Source organism: Myotis yumanensis, unplaced genomic scaffold (assembly GCF_028538775.1).
Source record: "Myotis yumanensis isolate MYYU_CA2020_CCGP unplaced genomic scaffold, mMyoYum1.0.hap1 SCAF_1, whole genome shotgun sequence".
Taxonomy (NCBI): domain Eukaryota; kingdom Metazoa; phylum Chordata; class Mammalia; order Chiroptera; family Vespertilionidae; genus Myotis; species Myotis yumanensis.
Window position 1 is genome coordinate 132,288,550 of NW_027223752.1, and position 18,380 is coordinate 132,306,929.

General features: G+C 45.3%; 1 protein-coding gene across 1 annotated transcript in view; it reads right to left on the reverse strand.

Annotated features, from left to right (window-relative positions):
• LOC139014964 (cyclin-Y-like protein 1) overlaps positions 1-13,712 on the reverse strand; it is a 40,005-nt gene extending 26,293 nt beyond the window's left edge. The window contains exon 1 of the mRNA XM_070422028.1: positions 13,701-13,712. Within this exon, the coding sequence (XP_070278129.1) occupies positions 13,701-13,712 (12 nt within the window). The remainder of the gene's footprint in view (positions 1-13,700) is intronic.
• Between the last annotated feature and the right edge of the window lie 4,668 nt (positions 13,713-18,380).

Below are 18,380 nucleotides of genomic sequence, written 5' to 3' on the forward strand. Positions count from 1 at the left end.
GAATCTGCAGATCTCATTGTAGCTCCTGCTGGTTGGCCTCAGGCAGTGGCTAACTTTGCACCTCCTTGGAAATCCAAGAGCCAGTGTACGCAGTGGTCAAAGTGAGATCACACCAGATTAAAACCCCACAGATTCATAAGAGACACACTCAGGGAGCAGACTCAGTGAGCATCAAAGACTCACTGAAGCAAGTCCTGCCTCATAAGGTTGTCTCCAGCACAGCAGTTCTCCTATTGTTAACCCAAGTGGTCATCACAGCCGACTGGCCTGGAGGTCAATTCCTTCCAGTGATACCAACAACAGTCAAGGCTTCACTACAACAAAACTGTACACAAAGCCCACAAAGGGGTGCACCAAGAGCGTTGACCTCAGGTGAGTGGGGTTCTGAGCCACTGGGCCCTATAGGATACCTGGCACACAAAACCACTCTATCAACACAGGGAAGGAGCCAAAATGCAAAGACAAAGAAACATGTCACAATCAAATAAATGGAGGAGGGAAAACTACTGGATACAGAGTTCAAAACCATGGTTATAACGTTACCCAAGAATTATCTAGAAACCCCCGAGAAATTTAGTGAGACCATTAAGGATATGAAACAGGACCAATTAGAAATTAAGCATACACTGACTGAAATAAAGAATAATATAGAGAGATCCAACAGCACACTAGAAGATCACAAGAGTCAAGTCAAAGATTTGAAATATGAAGAAGCTAAAAACACCCAACCCATAAAGTAAAAAGCAAAAAGAATAAAAAATATGAAGATAGTGTAAGGAGCCTCTGGGACAACGTCAGATATACCAACATCTGAATTATGGGGTTGCCAGAAGAAGAGAGAGAGCAAGATATTGAAAACCTATTTGAAGAAATAATGACAGAAAACTTCCCCTACCTGGTGAAAGAAATACACTTACAAGTCCAGGATGCTCAGAAAACCCCAAACAAGAGGAATCCAAAGAGGACCACATCAAGACACATCATAATTAAAATTCCAAGATCAAAAGGCAAAGAGAGAATCTTAAAAGCAACAAGAGAAAAATAGCTGGTTACCTACAAGAGAGTACCCATACAACTGTCAGCTTATTTCTCAACAGAAACTATACAGACACGAAGGGAGTGGCAAGAAATATTCAAAGTGATGACTAGCAAGAACCTACAACCAAGATTACTCTACCCAGCAAAGCTATCATTTTGCATTGAAGGTCAGATAAAGAGCGTCACAGATAAGAAAAAGCTAAAGGAGTTCATCACCCCCAAACCAGTATTATACAAAATGCTGAAGGGAATTCTTTAAGAAGAGGAGGGAGAAGAAAAAGGTAAAGATAAAAATTATGAACAACAAAGTGACAACAAATACATATCTATCAACAAGTTAATCTAAAAATCAAGTCAATAAAAAATATAATGAATAGAATAAACTGGTAAATATAATGGAAGCAGGGACATAGAAAAGGAGTGGACTGACAATTCTAAGGGGCAAAGGGGGTGGTGGTGCAGAAAGAGACTGGACAAAAATCTTACACCTATGGATGAGGGCTGTGTGTGTGGGAGGGTAAGGACAGAGGGTGGGTACTGGGTGGAAGGTAGCTATGCGAGAAAAAGAGGAACAACTGTAATAATCTGAACAATAAATTTTTATTTTTAAAAAGGTAAATAGTACCTTTACTGTGGACAAATCTGGCAGACAGAATCAGGGGCATAGAAAGGGAGTGGACTGACAATTCTTGGGGGGAAGGGGGTGGGTGGTGCAGAAAGAGACTGGAAAAAATTGAACAGCTATGGAGGAAGACAATGGGGGAGTAAGGGCATGGGGTGGGGTGGAAACCATGTAGAGGGGAGCTAACGGGGGAAACAAGACGAACAACTGTAATAACCTGAACAATAAAGACTTATTTAAACAAGAAAAGAAATAATGAAATTCTGGAGTAAATATGAAAAAAGATTATGCTCACACCTTGTGTTTCCAATAGAAAACTATCTTTAGGTCAGGATTAAATTTTTCTCTATATAAAAGCCTAACAACTGGAACAACTGGACGACTGGCCGGTAACTATGATGCACACTGACCCACACCTTGCACCTGGGGCCCTGACATCCTCAAATCTGGTTCACCTGCACACCGGACCCAGATAGGAGGGAGGAGGGAGCCCGATTCCTCATGGAATTGGCCGTGCCTTAACCGTGCCTTGCTTGCTGCTGGCAATAAGGGGGGGCTGGCTGGACAACTTCCCAAGGTCCCTCCCTCCTGCAAGCACCGCCCCCCCGTCGGTCCCAATCACCGAGGGACCCCACCTGAGTACGACTCTGTACACCAGGCCTCTAGTAAACAAACAAACAAATAAATAAATAAACTTCAGAAAAGCAAAACATTGCATTGGTAAAAGAATGAAATGCTACAAAAAATGACAGGATATAAGAGAACACTATCAATTAAAAACTAGATAAACAAAACAGAATTATAAAGTATTGGTGGCCCTAGCCAATTTGGTTCAGTGGATAGAGCATTGGCCTGCGGACTGAAGGGTCCCGGGCTTGATTCTGGTTAAGGGCACATGCCCAGGTTGCGGGCTCAATCCCCAGTAGGGGTCATGCAGAAAGCAGCCAATCAATGATTATCTTTTATCATTGATGTTTCTATTTTTCCATTCCTTTCTGGTATCAATAAAAATGTTTAAAAAAGGAGGTTGGTAAACAAAGTGAAGGAAATCTCCAGGAAGCAGAAAAAGACAAAATGGGAAATAAGAGGGGGGAATATTTAGAGATTTATACAGGAATACTGGTCTAAGAGTTCCAATGTCTGAGTAATGGGAATGTTAGGAAAAAGAAGGAAAAAAGAATGTACAAAAGAAACAAAAATATTCCCGGAAAGTAGATAAGACCTGGAGTCTTGATGGCCACAATTAAATGAAGAGGTGCATACCAACACATACCATCAAATTTTAGAATCCCAGGAATAGATAAGCTTCTAAATATTTCCAGAGAAGAAAGGGTGGAGGAAATTACTGAAATTGCAAATATACAATGTATCATACGTTGCCAATATATTTGAGAGCAACATTATAATGAGAAAACAGTAGAAATGTCTTTAGAACTGCAAAAATTAATTTCAACCTAGAATTCTCTGCTTTGTTAAGTAGGAGGCATTTCAGAGGGGCTAGATCTTCAAACAACTTTTGCCCATGTATCCTTTCCCAGCAAGAAGTGCTTCAGTGAAACAAAGGAGAATAACAATACGGAGGAAAACATAAACACGGGACAAAGATTTTCAACCAGTGTACCACCCAGCACACTGGTGTGTGGCAAGAATGTTTACAAAATGCAATACCTGACTGTTTGGGCAGGGGCACTGACCTTTTCCCTTACATTGTCAAATAACAAAAAGACAACAACCAACACCACAATAGATGCCAAAAGTGAATGAATCACAATTATACTTTTTTTTTAGATTGGTAAGACACATATTTTTTTAGTGTGTCACAGAATTTTAGTCATTAGTTTATGCATGCCATGAGATGAAAAAGGTTGAAAATCGCTGATCTAAGAAATCGGGGATCCAACATAAGAGAGCAGTATGTGAGATCCCAGATGACTTTAAAGAAATATGCTTAAAAGCAGACACAGAGCAGGCCTTCAGAGAACAAGTGCATAGTAGAGGAGGATAACAAAAGGCTAGGGAGATGGCTTCCAATGACAAATGGAACAAATGTGGTCAGTACGTGGAAAATATTTTTGACAGGCCTGTGACAAAAGTCACAGCATGTTCCGGAAAAAAAAAAAAAAGAAAATAAGATGTGAATACACTAAAAAAATTAATTCCACTACATAAAAAGGAAAACTTACTAGGTATTATGTTAATGTAGCATAAATGTAGAGTTTTTGCCAACAGTCATCTTTCTCTGCCAAGTTACTAGATTGTTAGATATAAAGCAGTTATTTCTGAAACCAGAGAGACCAGCCTACATGCTGCCTTTGACTACGTGAGATCATGTTGACGAGGGAGAGGGGTTTGGATTATTCTGATGAAGTGTAGCAGTGCTCAAATTTCAGTAATCCAGGGGGTCCCAAAAATGAATACACATTTTAACAGATGATAACTCAATTTTCACTCCTTTTCAGGTTTAATTGATTCAAAATAATAGGTAAAGTCAGACTATGCTTTGAATAAAGGAAACTTATTCTAAACTCTGACTAGCCTTTTTTTTAAATGGGGAGATAGAAAACCGGCAATAGGTGACAAATTGAGGGCATACAAATATCGACTAAAATATTAATTCTTGACATTTGCAATTCCACTGTTTAGTTTTGTTAGCAGTGCCTGGACCAGAATGGTCATCAGTTTGATAACAGGTATTCACAAAATTATTCACTTCTGTAGATTCTTTCAAAATTTTATAATGAACTATCCTATATAATAAAAGCCTAATGTTCAAAACGACCAAACGGTGGAATGACCAGTCGCTATGATGTGCACTGACCAGTGGGGGGCAGGCGCTCAATGCAGGAGCTGCCCCCTGGTGGCCAGTGCACTCCCACAATGGGAGTGCCGCTGGGCGGCTCCCACAGCGGGCCAATCCCCACAGGCCTCACCCCCCACCAGGGCCTGAATCACTGGCATGGGGCCTCAAGTAAGTTACTAAACACCAACATAATCATGCAGAGTGCATATACATTTTTTGATCAAAAGAATGAAGGGTATACAAGAAAAACGCACAGCCAGAGAACTAGAGGGCTCAACAGTAACAAACATTTGCATAGTCATGATAACAGAAACACTGATTCAGATTTACTAACAACCATGATACATGTTGGGAGAACAGAAGGAGGGAAAGAAGACCACACTGGAGGGAGAAAGCTAAGCTTTCAGCTGCTAAAACAACAAATCAATAGATAACACAAAAATTGCCGTAGCTATTATATGGTTGTTACTTTTGTTAAAAAACAAAATTAAAAGATAAGGCACAAAATTAAGGTAGATCTTTATATCACAACCATGTTACTGACATTTAACTTAAAGGTCAGAACACCTTAAAAAATGACCATTACTAAACCACAACTTTCCTGCATATGTAAACCTGTTAATTAAGGTAACAGAAGTGATTAAGAAAGTCTTCCACAACAGGTTCTTGCTAATGATACTGGACTCATAACAGATTTTTAACAATTATGGCAGACAATTTTTAATTCAAATTATTAATTTCTTACATAACTTTTCAAGTATTTACTTACATGGTAGAAATAGTTGTTCTTCCTCTTTCCTCCCACTAGGAATAAAAAGAATGAACTGATCAATACTGATACAAATGCCACAGAAAAACAGAAGTTACTTATTCCCTGAAAGATTACTAATTTACAATTCCCAGTGAAGGAATTTGTGCACTGGTGGAGTTTGGCTGGCCAGGCCCCAGTTAGGATGGATGTGGGCAGGCCTGTTGAGAGGAGGAAATGACAGACGGTTGGCTGGCCAGCCTGCCCTGACTGGGGCCTGATCAAGGCCTGGCTGGCTGTGGGGAGGGGCCATGGGTGATTGGCCAGAAGGCCCCGCCCCCAAGTGAGAGTAATAAGGGGCAGGGCCAGCCTGGAGGAGGGGCTGCAGGCCAATCAGAGTAGTAGGGGCCCAGCAGGGGTGGGGCCAGCCTGGGGTAGGGGCTGCAGGAGGTTCGCCAGGCAGCCCCCCCCCCCACAATCTGGTCAGTTCGCTGGCCACAGTGGGCGTCAAAACGACTGGCCAGACCCCACCCGTTACGGTGTTCTAGTCGCTGGCTTTTTATATATATAGATAAAAACAAATTTTATTCCATTTCTTTTATAACTTCCAACAAAATTTAAAATTTAAAGCACCTGGCAAGATGAGTCCCATAAGCAGTATCTTAAAACTAAGTTTTACACTTTTGACCTAATGGATATTCTGTTTTAGGTACAAATAAAAGTCTCTCATGTCCAGAAGGAAAGGGCAAAAGGCAAAGCCAGGGGAGAAACTTAGCTAATAAAAAAGCTTATCTGTTGTGCCTCTGAGCCACTACTCAGTCATAGTTTCCAATTCTACATGGATACCCTCTGTACTTGAACCACCAGGATCTAACAGTTGAGGGCTCTAAGAACCAGTTTCTGGCCAGGCACCTGCAAGCATCCCGAACCTTTAGGTAACCACCTAGAATATCTTACTAAGAAATTAAATGTGTCTCTACTCAACTGCAAAGTAACCTATCCAATTTAAACTTTAAAATGATGTGGCTAACCTAAGTAAACAAGTGTACAACACACAAAATCATTTTGCTCTAATAAAGATCTGAAGAAAAATAAAAGCTCCAAAGAGGGTCTTGGGCTGAACTCTGTTTCCCACTCTGCCTCCTTTAACGTGGGAGGGGCATCATAGGCACACATTCCTCAGGACTGAGGAGAGGGGCATGGGATAGCACTTCCTTTACTCTCTCACCCTCTCTCTACAGCTGAGCAGCCCCTGGCTCTGGAAGAAACTGAGAAATGCAGAAATCCTAACCAAAATGATCAGCTCCAGGCAGTCATGCACACATGCCATGAAACGCATGTTAAAACCCCCACTTTGTATTGAGCTGCATGGATGCAAATAAAATGGACCCTTCCCTGCCTGTACTTCTGCTTTCACAATCAACGGAAAGCCTCGATCCTTGTGCCTTTTTAAGCAAGTAAACTCAATTGAAAATAACATTAAGGAAATAAGCAGGCAAGCAGAAGCATTAAAGTGCTACAGTTCTGGTTCTTATCCTAAAACAAACAGGACACAGGACATTGACATAGTTGCACGTGCTCCTGCTAGGCTTCTGGGAACCCCATAGGGCTCTGTTCCTCTGAGGTACTCTGGCAGCATTACATAGGGGAGAGAGTTTGAATAGCTTCAAATTCTAATGTGGGACAGGATTCTGTGCTTGAGCACTATGTAAGATCACAAATTCAATCCTCATATGTAAACAACTGAAATGTTTTTTATTTGTTCAAACAAAAACCTGTGACCTCAATCCTATCTTGACTTACCAATCATTTGACATTTCTTCCGGAAAATTGTGCCAGCCCCAGGATGGCCAGAAGGGATTAAACCTGAAGGAAGAAGAGAAAAGGCATACAATTTTGTTGAGTAGAAAAATTCGTAATTTAAAAAACAGCTACACATCAACTTATATCATTTACTTTTGGGAAGAATATTTTTAATAATTTTATTGATTTTTTACAGAGAGGAAGGGAGAGGGAAATAGAGTTAGAAACATTGTTGAGAGAGATACATTGACCAGCTGCCTCCTGCACACCCCCTACTGGGGATGTGCCTGCAACCAAGGTACATGCCCTTGACCGGAATTGAACCTGGGACCCTTGAGTCCGCAGGCCAACGCTCTATCCACTGAGCCAAACCAGTTAGGGCATGGGAAGACATTTTAAGTAATGGTAATCAGCCAATTTTAGTAAAGGCGACAATATAAAAATTCTACACAGTAAATTCAAAATTGCAGAATCTTGCTATACATGTGCAGTAAAACCCGGCTATGTCTTAGACTTTTTTTTAACTTGCACCTAAATAATGTATGGATTATTTATGTGTTTCCCCATTTCAACTTATCAATTAGAAATACTGTCACTATCTTTCACACTGATATTACCAGCACATTTCAAATTAAACTGTGGCCAATTATTGTCAGGTACCTGCTAATATATCAAATATGCCCAAATCATGAGCTATATTTGGCAAATGTTCTTTGCCATTTGGCTAATTCTAACTCCATTCACAAAATGAACTTATTTAGTTAGCTGTGGCTTACTCGGGGCTATTCATCGTGGCACCTTTAAAAGGATAGTATAAAAGCTCAATGCTTTAATCTACGGGGAAACTTTCACGACAGTGACTTTTTATACTTTCATCAAAGTGATTTTTTTCAATCTTTATTGTTCAAAGTATTACAGATGTCCCCTATTTTCCACAATTGTCCCCTTCTAGCCTACCCTCAGGCGGTCACCCCCCTATTGTCTGTGTCCATGGGTTACGCATATATGTGAAAGTTTTCACTTGCATTCTTTGCTTGATCTAGTCCCACCCACCCACCCACTCCAGCCTTCTCTCTGAGATTCATCAGCTGTTTCATATTTCTATGTCTCTGGATCTATTTTGGAGTGGTAATTGTTGTTCTGAGTTGTATACAATAATTTCAAATGGAAATAATCAAGACTGGAGCAAGTTAAATAGGCTCACTTTGTGGAGAGTTTATAGCATATAGGCTGCATTCTAAGGAGCGCTGTGTGCATCAACATATTGAATTTGGCACATCTATCACCTGCATGTCAGCCTGTCCTGTTCAGCAGCTGGTTACACATCCATTCACATCTCTAAGTCTCAGTTTCTTCATCAGCAATAGAAGAATATACACGGGACTTGTTTGCAGTTAGAAGGACCAAATGGGCTATACATGGGAGTGAGCTGTAAATCTTAAATATATAAAGGTCCTATTTTGGTCTCTCATCCAATACTACCCATCTACTAACTGGTTTATAAAACCACTCAGACAGAGGCTTACCTTATAGCACCAAACAGAGTGAACAGAAAATTTCACAGGTTCTCACTTGTTTTGTGTTTAAAGGTACAATTCATTAATTCAAGTAAGTTGCTCATTTTTTCATACTATTTTAATATACTGAACAGGGAGTACTTTTCAGTTATAAAGACATAGCGACCATCCAGGTGAACCCCTAGGCTTAATTATTCTAACTTTTAAAGAAATGAAAAGCTAAACTAGAGTTTAAATAGAATAAGAGCTATGATATGTTTTCTCTATGAAATAATCTCTACCATTTAAATGAAAAAAAAAGGGCCAAAGAGGCTTTAACATCTTTGTAAATGTATGTTTCCTACTTCACAAATCACAGTCTTCATTAGCTATATTTGTTACCCAGAATTATTTTAAACCAAGTACCATATTTCCTCTCTTCTCCCTCTCTCCTCCCACTTCTCCACTCCCCAAACCCCTCTTCAGGCATCTGGTCTTCAGAACTTTGACCTCAACATTCTTACAGTTAAACAGGAACCTACTGGCAGTACGGGAGACGATGAGGACAAACATTCTTGCACACAATTTTACATCTTAACTGCCAAGACTTTATGTTACAAACTAAAGTCTACATATGTGTGTTCTCTTTAGAAACTTTTGACCAACACTCTTGTGAACCATCCCCGCTCCTTTAGGACAAACAATGTGACAGGGAAGTCTGTTAGGTCACTGAAGGAAGACTGAGGAAATTTTGTGTCAATGTTGACATATCAAAGTAATCAGAACTCCCTGGGTTCTGCTATAAGTAAAAAAACAAACAAGCAACTATTCTCTGTAGGACTGGCAGTAACATTTCACATGATTCGAGAAATTTTGAGTTCCCTCTCCCACCATTTCCTTCTGTGTTCAAATTATAAGTTGGAAGGAAGAAATAGCTTCTATCCAGGCAACTGAAAACAGCCAATGTAATAACACTATATATGTTCTATGTCGGTTATCGATTTCGAGTTTACCTAACAACCCCTAAAATCTTTGCAGCAGAACTGTTCAGAGTATCAACTGTCTTAACAGGTGGAAACAAGGGTATCACTGGGCCCTACCTGATTCCTTCACTAAGAACCAAAAGGCTAGGTAAGGACAGGGAGATGGGATGGAACCTTGGAAGTTGGGATGTTAAAGTTTTCACTGAGAAAAAGGAGAGAATATACCCACAATTCTTCCTGGAGTCCCAGGAGACACTACAGAGAGCCAGGAACAGGAAGGGCCAACTGGAGTGTCTCAGGCTGAATGGGGATGGAAGAAAGAACTGGGTAGTTGGGTACTGAACAGGGAAAGAAACTGGCCAGACATGACGGGGGTGAGGCAATAAAGGTTCGGGATGCCCGAAAGAAGGCAAGGAGGAGTCTGAGGTGGTGCCCATCTAGGGGGTCCTGGGGTCAGCAGAGCCCAGAGGTGTGACTGAGATCAGCGAACCCCTGCCACTCCTTACCTTTGGGCGTTTGCCGGTTACTGAGGCGCAGCACAGGGTGGCATTTGCAGAACAGGAGACCCAAGTCCTCATGTGCCCAGGCAGCTTGAGTCACCTCACAGGCATCAGACTCAGGGTGCGGATTCACCCACTCCAAGCTCTGGCCCACCTTGGGGCTGGCATTAGGCTTCAGGCAGCAGCTGAATTTGTTTCCCATGAGGAACCTCTACTGGCGCTGCTGTCACTGCCTTCACTCAACAGTCCCCCTAACCACCCCCCGCCCCGCCCAACCCCCAATAGGGCAAACCCAGGGGCCCCCGCCGCCCCCGCCCAGCTGTGAGCTGCTGCTGCCTCCACAGAGTTGACTAGTCTGTGAGGACAGCCAGCAGTCTCACGTATTTAAAAGGTGTGCTGATCAGGCAACTGCTGAGAATCACAACCACTGCAAGAAGAGAGCACAGCCGAAGCTCCACCGCCTGCCACAGCTGCTTCTCAACTGAAGGCAGGGCTCCTGGCGGGCCCCAGCCAACCAGAACACATTCTGTGGTCACCTGGTTACGAGGGACCAATCACAGCAGCGTTCCCTCCACGTGCCCTCCTGGCAGGGAAGGCAGTGGGTCAGAATGCTGGTCCTCCCTGTCCTGCAGCCCCTCTATCCCCTCTCCCAGCGCATTCATGTGGCCCAGACTCCGGCTCCAAACAGCATTTCCTGAACACACTCAAATGTTGTCAGGAGGGCAGGAAACATGCAAATGCCCTTGGCGATGGCAAAGAAGTGAATACATTTTTCAGTTACTGTACACGTTTTGGAGAAAAAATAGAAAAAAACATCAAGAAGAAAAAGACGTGTACAGTAATTGCAAGATGTACAGACATTTAGAAACCGTTCAATCAAATAGTTGCCCCCCCAAAGGACCAGAGGGAGGGTTTTCCTTTATTAAAAGAATAGGAGAGAAAGGTCACCTAAAAAAATCAGGGAAGCAGAGATTATTAATATTCAACAGTATAAAAGATATGTCTGGTGACAAGAATGAGCAAGATATTAACATGTGGAGACCACAGTGGAATGGGAAATGACCTGATGAACTTCAGTTTCTTTTAAATAGCATCTAGTTACATCCTCAGAACCTGCATGTAACTGGATGCTATTAATAATATTATTGTCTAAAGTCCTAGGAATGTCATTAGATAGCATTTTGGATGGCTCTTGGAAGCTTGAGACAACACTGAAGATTATGTTGTAAACAGTGCCTGCACTTAAGGACAGAGACGCACACAACAAAACTCAGACTTCAATTGCCAGACATTTAAGGTTTTCCCTCCAGGCCCCAGAAACCTAAGAACAGGTGCTCTTTCTGAGGACTGCGCCCCTCCTCCCGCCTTCCCTTCCCAGGATCAGCAAGGAGAAAGCCTGTGACAGAGGGCATAAGCCTGTCCCTACAGCACCTGGAGCCCACTCTCCCCACCCCCTTCTACTTTTCTGACAGTGCCCCAAACACTGCTGCTAGATCCAAGGGAGCCAGGGCCTGGCGCTCAGGGTAAGGCGTCCTGTTGCCATAGTGTCTGAGGCTTCTCCTGGACAGGCAGGCTCCATGGATCCAGGTGGACACAGACCTGGGAAGGAAGGTCTCCGCACCTCCATCCAGGAGAGGGGGTATCCATAGAATCTGCTTGTGGGCTGGAGAAAGGGGCACATCCCTGCCACATCCACATCTGCCAGACTCCTCCCATTGTGCATAGCACCCCGAAGAGCCTAGCCCAGCAGCAAAGCACCCAGCCAGGAGTCAGCAGCTTGGACCCTGCCACCCCCCAGAGACCACGCCCGGCCTCCAGGGCCAGGGTCTGCAGCCTTCCCTGAATTCTGAATCCACAAGGACCAGACGCCCTGAGCCTAGGACCCCCTTCCCCAGGGAGGACTCATTGTAACCCTCGCTGGTCTTCCCACAGCACAAGGCAGACTGGGCAGGGGCCCAGCACCCCAGGAAGGCAGGCATGTGATGGCTGGGGGACTGGGCAGCCGCGGGGAGCCTGGCTGGCAGGTAGGGACACAGCTGTGCCTGAGCTGGAAGGCAGGTGAGTGCACACCTGGTGGGCAGGCCCAGCCCCCATAGGGCCCCTGTGCTCTCTGGAGGCTGGAGCTGACCATCCCATCTCCTCAGTAAGAACCACGTTCCCATTTCCCGCGGACGGGACTGGAAATCTCCACGTGAGACCTGGACGACCTGGTTCTCCCTCCGTGTGGGGTTTGACCAGCTTTCCAGCTGACTTTGGCAGACATAATCCTCAAAATTCGCGTTTTCTAGACGTGAATCTTTAGCCAGGAAAATTTGCTGCATGCTGCATAGCCCTTTCCACTGTTTCTCTTCCCTAACCCCTGACCTGTCCACCAGGTGGCTCAAGCCCGCCACACCGCTCAAGCCTTTCCCACCCTCGCCGCCTGCCCCCAGAGAGGGCCCAGCGCCTGGACTGCAGTGCTCTAAGTGGCGCCTCCGCCCTGGGAGCTCCCCCGGCTCAACAGCTTTCTATACTCTCTCTGGTATGTTGTCCTGAAAGGGGTCCTGCGGAAGCGACCTCTGTTCTGCTCTAGATGCCTGGTGGTGTGGGGAAGCCACATGCGCTCTTGACATCAGGGGCACACGCTGTCCATGCTGGGGTCAGGCACTTTGACACTGGGAACACGCGCTCTGATGCACAGGGCACGCGTATTGACGCACAGAGCATGTGGTCTGATGCCCTGGGCACTTGCTCTGGACCTCCTGGGCAGGAGCTGCGGGAGTGGAGCGCTTGGGTCAGGGAGGCCTGTGCACGTGGTGACACCCTGAGGTCCCTGTGCTCCTTTTAATCCAGGCGGAAGGCTCCTGGGGGTGGCTGTGACCACCCTGCCCTGCGGGGACCTGCAGGTAAGCAGAACCCCAGGGGAGCTACCACCACCAGTGTGGGTGAAAGGATGAAGGTCTCACTCCAGGCGTCCCTCTGGGTCTCTTTCTCCCATTTGTCAGAAGCCATGGCTCCGTTGCCCCGCAGGAGTGAAGCTGTCTGTCCACAGGAGTGATGTCTGTGCTGGTTGGGTATGCTGGGGAGGGGAGGCTGGTCCTGCACCACTTGTCTTGGGTGCTGAGGTGGACCTGCTACCGAGTCTGGGGGAGGCCATGGGACCTGCAGCAGCGGGTGCACCAGCTTGGTGGACTTGGGCAAGCAAGGCACCTGGACAGGGGTGTATCCTCTTCTCTCAGAGGCCGCCTGTCCTTTCCAGCCCCCTGTGTGCAGTCCTGTTCCCTGGAGGAAACTGGATTCCTGCTGCAGGGGATGGGGTGGGGGATAGGAGGGTGGGGGTGGTCGCTCCGGCCTCCCTCCTGCTCCAGCTTCTCACTCCTGCCCTAGCTTCTCCCACCTGCCCCAGCTTCTCCCTCCTGCCCACAGACCCACCTCTCAGCCTGTTCCCAGCTTCACAGTGCCTCCAGAGGCCCACACAGATACACAGTAGGTCTGTAACTGGGTTAGACCTTCCACCCAGAAACATCAAGACAAATTAGCATTAGAACATCCTCACTGCTAGGATAGGCACTGCCCATAACCTGCATATGGCTATTTGCCCTCCTCTTTATCCTGCTGCACTGGGAACTGCAGTGTCACACCCACCCGGGTCCTCACAGGGCCCAGGGTATCACTGTGCTCACTGAGCATGCCTTCACCACACCTGGCCTGGGCCCAGTCAGGGTCCTTACCTGCATGGCCATATCCCCTCTTCCCATCCTGTGTCTGTTTTGAGAAGGTGATTACTTCACTCAAGAGGTCCATTGAAATAATGAGACCACTTAGTCATTCCCATGGAAGAACATAGCATCTGGCCACCTCACAATCCTCGGTGGGTCAGAGACGGGGTAAATCACAGAACCCTAAATACAGGTGCCAGCGCTGCAAAATGATTGCCTTACTGGTGCATTCAGAGAGCAGGGTCTACAGCGACAGTCCTTCTCTGAATCTCATACTTGTTAAAAAGGATAAAGATCCAGATGACACAATTCAGAATCCATGAACAGCCCGGATAAATCCTCCACTGCACGCTGTTTCTATGGTCACTTCTTTGGGGAAGACCCTACCTTTAACAGCTGCCCAGCTTCTCTTCCCGACCTGGAAAAGTCACATGTCCACCTGCCAGAGATGGGAAGCGCTTGGGAGCCATCAAAGGTATTGAAAGCATTGTAGTTCCTGCTTTTCTCCTGCTGGCTGTGTGACCACAGAGGAGTGCCCAACCTCTCTGAGATGGTTTCTTCCTGCCTACACCAAGCGATTAAACAAAACTTTGTCCTGCCAGTGTCGCTCAGTGGTTGAGCATAGTCCCAGGAACCAGAAGGTTGTCTGTTTGATTCTGGTTGAGGCACATGCCTCAGTTGTGGACACAATCCCCAGTGTGGGGCATGTAGGAGGCAGCTGACCAGTGATGTTCCTCTCTCCTCAATGTTTCTATCTCTCTCCCCTCTTCTATCTCTAAAAATCAAGAAAAACAAAACAAAAACTTATCCCTGGAATCCTGCACATCTCTTTGCTGTTGCCGATTGAGAACAGCCAGCATGTCTCTGGCACTCAGGTTTCAAATCTCAAAGATAGGCATGCACAGGATTCTCCGAGGTCAGGGGTCTAAAAGATTCACATAAAACAGCCTGCAGTGAAGGAGCCATCTTCCTGTCAACATGAAAGGTGGGCCATGTTTCTGGATATTGACTGTGTTAGACTTGGGAAAGTATAATGTACTTAGAATCTTTTGCACATCTTGCTTCTGAGATGTTGCTGCCAAGTTTCCTAATTCTGTTTCCTCTATCCTCCGTACTCTCAGACATACACATCTGAGAGAATATATATATTACACATACATACATTACATTTTCTCACAAAATGCAGCTCAAACCCCCGTGGAAATTCACCAGGCATTAGTGCACAGTTCCAGATAGTAGGCATTTCCTATAAAATGAAGTTGGGGATGGAATTTATTATATTAACTAATCCAATTTCCATGATATGAAGGTGAAAATTCTGTCTGGCAGCCTGGCTGTCTTTGTGGCGGCAGCATTCCTACACCAGGCACATCGTGGCTGCCCCTGCCAAGAGCACTCTCAATTAAGAAGGTGCGGTTGCATGGCAGTGTCACTGTGTTTTGTGCTGCCAGCTGTGGAATGACTGCTCCAAGCTGGGGAACAGCTTTGGGCCTCCTCATGCCTGCTAACGACCTGCATCAGAATGGGCTGCTTTCTTTGTCATTTTACTTAGTTTTCTTAGAGCCAGATTCAAGTTTTGTTCATAAAATCATGACGGTGATAAATGAAGGAGGCCCTATAAACCCTCAGAAGCATATAGATCATGGGCTAGGAATACAACAGCAGGTTTTGCCAATGGAAGGAAATACGTCAACTTCTAGGTTACAGATTTTTAAACATTTATTTGCTTAATGAAAAGGTGGCACAAGTGTATGTGGAAAACTCACAGGATACAAAAGTTAAAGGGTACAGCGGAAACCTAAAACTGGTCTCCAGCTAACAAAGCTCTGTCTTGGGGCAACTAAGGTTATCGTTCCTTATGTGTCCTCTGGCTTATCTTACAGTGAAGGAAAATGGCACACAGACCAGCAAATGATTAATTGAGCCACACCACTGGTTACTTGCTGTAACGAGACCACTGGACCAGGACCTGGCCTCCCCCAACCCTAACACATTCGTCCCCATCATCCATGGCTGTCCACAGGCCCCAGGCAAACTAGAGACATTCTTTTCTTAAAACACAAACTACAACGTTAATAAAGCAGAAGGCTGAGGAGAACCTTCAGACACAGTGCTTTCACTTGGATGAATGTTCAATGCAGGACACCGGAGATTAGCTCTGAAATAGATATATAGGGAATCCATTCCAATGGCCTCAGCTTATAGATGAGGAAGCTGAGGTTCTGACAAGGAAATAAATTTCCAGCACATTAATGCTGACAGGACCCGTTTGCATGAACTCCAAGCAGTGCTTCTGACTTTGTAGAGGCGGTCTGGGTTCTCTCTCCCTTGCCCCAATTATCATCTCTTGGTCTGCCTGGCTGCGTCAGGGCATTATGGCTAAGTTGGAATGGAAAATGCATGAGCTCACTGATTTTCAAAATGGTTTTACCTATAGGAACTTGCGAGGACACTCTGGCTAGAAGATTTGGCACGGAGTGTCTGGAAACCTTGAACTGAGACTAATGTTCAAAAGCAGTACCTCCCACTTGCTCCTGGAGAAAAGCCTTTCCCGCATGGTGAGTCCTTGATGGTGAGTCCTTGACTGGTCACTACTAAAAGGTGCACCAACTTAGTAATCCACACGTTAAACCTAAATGTTCATGTTAACTAATGTCACCTCAATAAAATTTAATGAAAAAAATAAAGAAAAAGAAAGGAAAAAAAAAAACAATGAAACAATAAATAAAAGGTGCACCTTTTATTTATAAAATAAAAGTGGGAAATGGGTTGCTAGGCATTTGGACATCTTTTGTCATGTTAGTAGAGCAAGTTATGGGCTTTGGAAAAAATAAAGCAATCATGAATCAAGCTTTGAGAAAAAGCTATGTAGTAACAAGTTTCCTCATATCTTTCTAATTTGGGTTGTATCCAGTGGTTCTCAACCTTTTGGCCCTTTAAATACAGTTCCTCATGTTGTGACCCAACCATAAAATTATTATCATTGCTACTTCATAACTGCAGTGTTGCTACTATTATGAATCGTAATGTAAATATCTGATATGCAGGATGGTCATAGGCGAACCCTGTGAAGGGTCGTTTGACCACCAATGGGGTCTCGACCTACAGGTTGAGAACCGCTGTATTAGACAGGGTGATTACAGAGAACAAGAGGAAGATTGACAGCAAGATGAAAGTTTGAGTACAGTCACCCTCCTCCCCTGCCCAGGCAAGACGAAGAGCTTCAAAATGTCCCTGCCTGTGCTACCTCTACAGTCCTTTATATTTTAAATCTAACAACCAACTTGGGAGGCAGAAATTCTCACCACTTTCATTCTAAAGGTGATTATAATGAAACTAATGGCCTGGTGCACAAAATTCATGCACATTAATAGGAGATTAATTAGAATAAATAATTTAATATTTCTATTTGCCCTTCCTCTATAATAGAAGTGTCAGAGATAAAAGAAAATTAGTAAAATGTATATGAAAGTCTTTCTCCTATCAGTGTCTGGGGTGCACTGTGGGACTGAGTCAAGTCCCCGCCTACCAAAATCACCGGAAACCCAGACCCAGACCCAGCCATCCCCACCACCATTGGGTGAGATCAAGACCCAGCTAGCCCCATCTTGGTCAAGCCCCACCATGTGCGGGGGTGGTGCAGCCTCAGGTCCCCTGGCCCAGCACCAGACCAGGGGGCGTGTCCTGAGGTCCCTTGGCCTGGCACCAGGGTGGGTGGCATGGCCTTAGGTACCACGTCATGCCCTGCCTGGTGGGAGGGCACAGCCTCAGGACCCCATAAAGCCCTGCCCGGTGGAGGGTGCAGCCTCAGGTCACCCAGCCAAGGGCAGGGGGAGCAGTTGGAGGTTTCCCAGCCCAGCACCTGGGCAAGGGGTGTACCTTAAGATCCCCTGTCAAGCCCCACTGGATGGGGGTGTGGGACCTCAGGTCCCCTGGCCCAGTGCCAGGGTGGGGGGCGCGGTCTGAGATCCCACACCCCAGAGCCGGGGTGGGGGGTGCAGCCTGAGGTCCCCCGTCATGCCCTGCGGGGCAGTGGGTATGGCCTGAGGTCCCCTGAGCTAGGGTGGGGGTCATGGCCTGAGGTTCCCTGTCAAGCCCCACTAGGCAGGGGGTGCAGCGTCAGGTCCCCTTCCCTGGACCAGCACCACACAGCCTCAGGTCCCTGCTGATTGCTCATTAAGGCTTCTTACAGGAACTCAGCCTCTGCTGTGAGGTCAGCCATTTTTTGATACGGAAACCCCACCTCCGCTTTGGGCACAGCCATCTTCATGATGGTCTGATGGTCAATTTGCATATTCCCTCTTTATTAGATAGGATGATAACATTGTAAGGTATTGTATCATTCCCTCTCTCATTTTCCTGTGTCTTGGGTATGTCTTGTAATGATCATTGAGGCAATAATTACAATGAGGTATGCTCAGCAGTTCTTGACCCTGGATATTATTTTTGCATTGTTCACTTAGTCAACAAATGCTTATTATGTGCCAGGGTATGTTCTAAGTATAGGTGACTTGAAGGTGAACAAGTGGTCTTCCTGCCTCCAATCTTGCCTGTGTTTATCCTTTCTTTCCAGTGTAGTCAGAGGGAGCCTCCTCTACAAAGTCCAAATCTGATTCTGTCACCATACTGACATTAATGTTCAGATTCAGTTAAAAATACTTCAGGCTTTTGGTTTCTGTTAATTTCTTAGCC